We start from the raw sequence: 5000 nt of genomic DNA on the forward strand, positions 1-5000 counted from the left end.
AAGTGGTGAGTTTAGGATGTAAAAGAACATTAACTATAGAGCGATTGGGTTCATTTCCTTAATTAACTTGATCAGAAATGGAGTAAGAGTGAGAGTTAGTTGCTTCTCTCCCGAAGAGTGAGGTGTTGCTCTCAAGAGGACGAGGTACAAACTAGCTCCATAGAATTGATCTATCTATTCATACTGGTGTTATGATAGCGAAGTTTTACAGACAATCCCCGTGGGCACTCGGTGGCATTGGTTCAGAAATTCAATTGAACTACAAAGTCAGAAGACCTGAGGTTACTATATAAGAGGTAATATAGGTTATCCTCACTCCCAGTCTTAGTCCCTCTTTGGGCTTACATGTCTTTTACAAGACTTTACAGCTATATCAACAGATTGATATATACATATATATATATATATATATATATATATATTATATATATATATATATATATATATATGTATATATATATATATATATATATATATATATATATATATTATATATATATATATATAGATATATATATTATTTATGTGTGTGTGTATATGAAATTAAATGTTATTTCAGAAAGCGATATAACAGTATATATTTTCACCTTCCTCCCTTCCGTAAGGAGACTCTGCACCACATTGTAACATTGATTTAACGATATATGTTATTTAATCATATATGTGACGTGTGGCAAAGGCATGTGGAGGAAGGTATGTTGCATCGGCATACCGCCCTTCCAGAGGGCGGTATGCATATATGCATATATGCATATATGCATATACACACACATACACACACACACACACACACACACACACACACACACACACATATATATATGTATATATGTGTGTATGTATGCATATATATACACACACACATATATATGTATATATATATATATATATATATATATATACATACATACATACATATATATATATATATATATATTATATATATATGTATATATGTATATATATATATATATATATATATATATCTATATATATATATATATATATATATATATATATATATATATATGTGTGTGCGTTGTGTGTGTGTGTGTGTGTGTGTGTGTGTGTGTGTGTGTGTTTATATATTATGTATTATATATATATATATATATGTATATATATATATATAGATATATATATATATATATATGTATATAAATATATATGTATATATATATATATATATATATATATATATATATATATATATATGTATATATAAATGTGTGTGTGTGTGTGTATGTTTCTGAGTGCGTGTGTGTCTGTGTGTGTTTAATTAAGAATCATATAATATTCAATAAGAAAAAATTGTGCTGTTATGATTTCATAAGCTAACGAAGCAGTGTTGATTCATATCATTTCCAACTGAAATATAAATGAAGAATGTCGTTTGTCCGCCATTTTCTAAACGAAGAAGATTATGTTTTTGTTTTCATAAGATCTGGTATGAATACATCTGTGATAAAAAAAAAAAGAAATAAAATATTGCAGCGTTCATTTGTTTCCGTTTTAGGTCATGATTAAACTGAATATTCTTTACTACCTTTCGCAGTCCGAGTGTCTCTTGTTTTGGGTTGGAAGTCAGTGCGCTTCGGATACAGAATAACAATTCCATAAATGGGTAACTATTTGTTTACGTTTAATGATAATCGTTCATCGTCAAAAAGTCAGATATATTGAATATAGATATAGTTTTTTTTCTTTCTTTCATAAAATGCCATGGAAAGATGACAAGTAAAAGGTTTCCAAAATCACTTTGTTATTTCTCTCAATATATCTTCCTTTTCTTCTCTTCTGTATATTTTTATTTATTTATTTTTTTCTTTCTTTCCTTCGTCTTTTTCCTATACGCATCATAAAGGAATTCTTATTCTTCCTCTATCTATTTTCCCTTTTTCTTCTCTTCGGATTCCCTTCTCTTCTTTCTTCTATTACCTCACCGTCTTCTCCCTCCTACCTGTCTCTCTCTCTCTCTCTCTCTCTCTCTCTCTCTCTCTCTCTCTCTCTCTCTCTCTCTCTTTCTCTTTCTTTATTTGGTGAGATTGACAAAAGTTGATGAGGAAGAAGAGGAAGATAATCACATCGTGGTTACACTGAGTCATTCTCAGCCGCGTCTTATCAGCTTTTGCAAGATATCGCTCAACTGTAGTAGCCAATTTCAGTGTTTTTTTTTTCATGAGAGGAAAAGCCTATCATTAAAAGGAGATAAATAACAAAACTTTGACACCGAGTAGATTGCATGTCTTCACAAAAAAAAAAAAAAAAAAAAAAAAAGTAAACGCTGCGTCGAGAAGACAATGTCGAAGTGAAGAATCGAAGATGAATTTTAAAAAATAATAATCAACAGGTTGCTCAGATATTAACGCAAATGACAGCTGATTACAAGCGTCAAAGGAGACTGGGTCAAGCTGATGAGTCATAGGCAGCATTTAGCGCAAATAAGAAGCTTGAGATACTGAAAAAGAAACCTCTTCTCATTGCTTGTGATTATATGTAATTAAGCAGATGCTTAATTAAGATTAAGGACAGTTTCTCGAGTTATAAGTGATTCGACGACTCTGTGTGACGGAATCCAGTAGTGCTAGAAGGAGAATCTTTTTCTTTGGTACTTTTTTTAGAGAATGAAATCTGAATGCGAAGAGAAAAAAAAATGTTTTGTCAGTGATAACTAAAACATCTGTATGCGAAGAGAAAAAAGATGTTTTGTCAGTGATATATATTGATTTGTCAATCGTGTTGCATCTTCTGTGTTCTTGAAATCACACTTTTAGATCTAGAGACATAAAAAAAAAACAGCGAAAAAAAGTGTGAAAGACATTTTAACACCTCAAAAAAAAAAAAAAAAACCTACTCCACAAGAGACACGTTATAAGAGTCTGAAAAGATCCAAGCGAAACAACCTTATTATTATCAATTCCAGGCGTCATGGATGAGAGTTACGAGTGGGTCCACCGCAGCTACGGCAAGAACCACGTCAAGCTCCTGCACCTTCGCCGGGAGGGTCCTGTGCACACCATCAAGGAGTACGAGGTCAACACGGCCCTCACCCTCGACAGCGACAAGGACTACATCGTCGGAGACAACTCGGACATCATCGCCACGGATTCGCAGAAGAACACGGTCTACATCCTCGCCAAGAACCATGGGGTGAGGCGGGGGGCGGGGAGGAGGAGGGGGAGGAGGGGGAGAGGGAGAGGGGAGGGGGAGGGAGAACACGGTGTACATCCTCGCCAAGAACCATGGGGTGAGGCGGGGGGCGGGGAGGGGGAGGGAGAGGGAGAGGGAGAGGGAGAGGGAGAGGGAGAGGGAGAGGGAGAGGGAGAGGGACAAGGAGAAGGAGAAGGAGGGAAAGGGAGAAGGATGGAGAGATACATAGATAGGTAGATATAGGTATATATAAATATATATATATATATATATATATATATATATATATATATATATATATATATAGAGAGAGAGAGAGAGAGAGAGAGAGAGAGAGAGAAAAGAGGGAGAGAGAGAGGAGGAGAGAGGAGAGTGAAAAGGGAGAGGAGGGGAGAGAGAGAGGGAGAGAGAGGGAGGGAGAGGAAGGAGAGAGAGAGAGAGAGGGAGAGAGAGAGAGAGAGAGAGAGAGAGAGAGAGAGAAAGAGAAAGATATATATATATATATATATATATATATATATATATATATATATAAAGAGAGAGAGAGAGAGAGAGAGAGAGAGAGAGAGAGAGAGAGAGGAGAGAGAGAGAGAGAGAGAGAGAGAGAGAGAGAGAGAGAGAGAGAAGAGAGAGAGAGAGAGGAATGAACCGTTGGCTGCATAGACAGAAAAGTAAATACAAAAATAGTCCCGAGCGCAGCCCCTTTTCCTTGTAACCACAAAGCTCTCCCTCTGCTCCTCCAGGTGAAGTCTCCGGAGGACTTCGCTCTTCTGCTGTGCTCCCACTTCCTCACAAAGTACAGCCACGTGACCTCCGTCAAGGTGGACGTCGAGGAGTACCCTTGGAGGAGGCTCGTGACCGAAGGGAAGGCTCACAACCACGCCTTCCTTTTCTCGCCCGAAGTCCTCCACACGTGTTCGGTCACCCAGGCGCGCGGAGGTGAGTCCCTGACTGTTGTGTTGTGAGAGTCCTTGGCTGTTGTTGTGAGAGCCCCTGGCTGTTGTGAGAGTCCTTGGCTGTTGTTGTGAGAGCCCCTGGCTGTTGTGAGAGTCCTTGGCTGTTGTTGTGAGAGTCCCTGGCTGTTGTTGTGAGAGTCCCTGGCTGTTGTTGTGAGAGAGAGTCCCTGGCTGTTGTGAGAGTCCATGGCTGTTGTTGTGAGAGTCTCTGGCTGTTGTGAGAATCCTTGGCTGTTGTTGTGAGAGTCCTTGGCTGTTGTTGTGAGAGTCCATGGCTGTTGTTGTGAGAGTCCATGGCTGTTGTTGTGAGAGTCCATGGCTGTTGTTGTGAGAGTCCATGGCTGTTGTGAGAGTCCTAGGCTGTTGTTGTGAGAGTCCTTGGCTGTTGTTGTGAGAGTCCTTGGCTGTTGTTGTGAGAGAGAGTCCCTGGCTGTTGTTGTGAGAGTCCTTGGCTGTTGTTGTGAGAGTCCCTGGCTGTTGTTGTGAGAGTCCCTGGCTGTTGTTGTGAGAGTCCCTGGCTGTTGTTGTGAGAGTCCCTGGCTGTTGTGAGAGTCCTTGGCTGTTGTTGTGAGAGTCCTTGGCTGTTGTTGTGAGAGTCCCTGGCTGTTGTGTTGTGAAAGTCCTTGGCTGTTGTTGTGAGAGTCCTTGGCTGTCGTTGTGAGAGTCCTTGGCTGTTGTTGTGAGAGAGAGTCCCTGGCAGTTGGTGTGCAAGTCCCTGGTTGTTGTTGTGAGAGAGAGTCCCTGGCTGTTGCGTTCGTGTTGGGCGAGTGAATGAGGGAGGCTGGGAGACACTCCGAAGCTAACCATCCGCATTGCTGATTGGAAAGAGTTGGAAGTCCACTAAGCGTGGCCTCTTGCGCCTCCGCAGGGCATCCGCAGGTCTCGACGGGCCTG

The 5000-nt window shown here is 39.7% G+C and overlaps 1 protein-coding gene across 2 annotated transcripts in view; it reads left to right on the plus strand.

The window, feature by feature from the left end:
• Positions 1-5000, plus strand: part of LOC122244712 (uricase) — a 15638-nt gene that overhangs the window by 8832 nt on the left and 1806 nt on the right. For both annotated transcript variants that reach the window (XM_086554155.1, XM_086554154.1), the window contains 3 exons: positions 2924-3150; positions 3894-4089; positions 4975-5000. The exon at positions 4975-5000 is cut by the window's right edge and continues 161 nt beyond it. In XM_086554155.1, coding sequence (XP_086410281.1) covers positions 2929-3150; positions 3894-4089; positions 4975-5000 — 444 coding nt within the window. In that variant the 5' untranslated portion in view covers positions 2924-2928. Of the gene's footprint in view, positions 1-2923; positions 3151-3893; positions 4090-4974 lie in introns of those variants that run through there.

This window comes from Penaeus japonicus, unplaced genomic scaffold, assembly GCF_977035675.1.
Source record: "Penaeus japonicus unplaced genomic scaffold, GWHDUDI00000001_assembly GWHDUDI00000029, whole genome shotgun sequence".
In the NCBI taxonomy this organism is placed as follows: domain Eukaryota; kingdom Metazoa; phylum Arthropoda; class Malacostraca; order Decapoda; family Penaeidae; genus Penaeus; species Penaeus japonicus.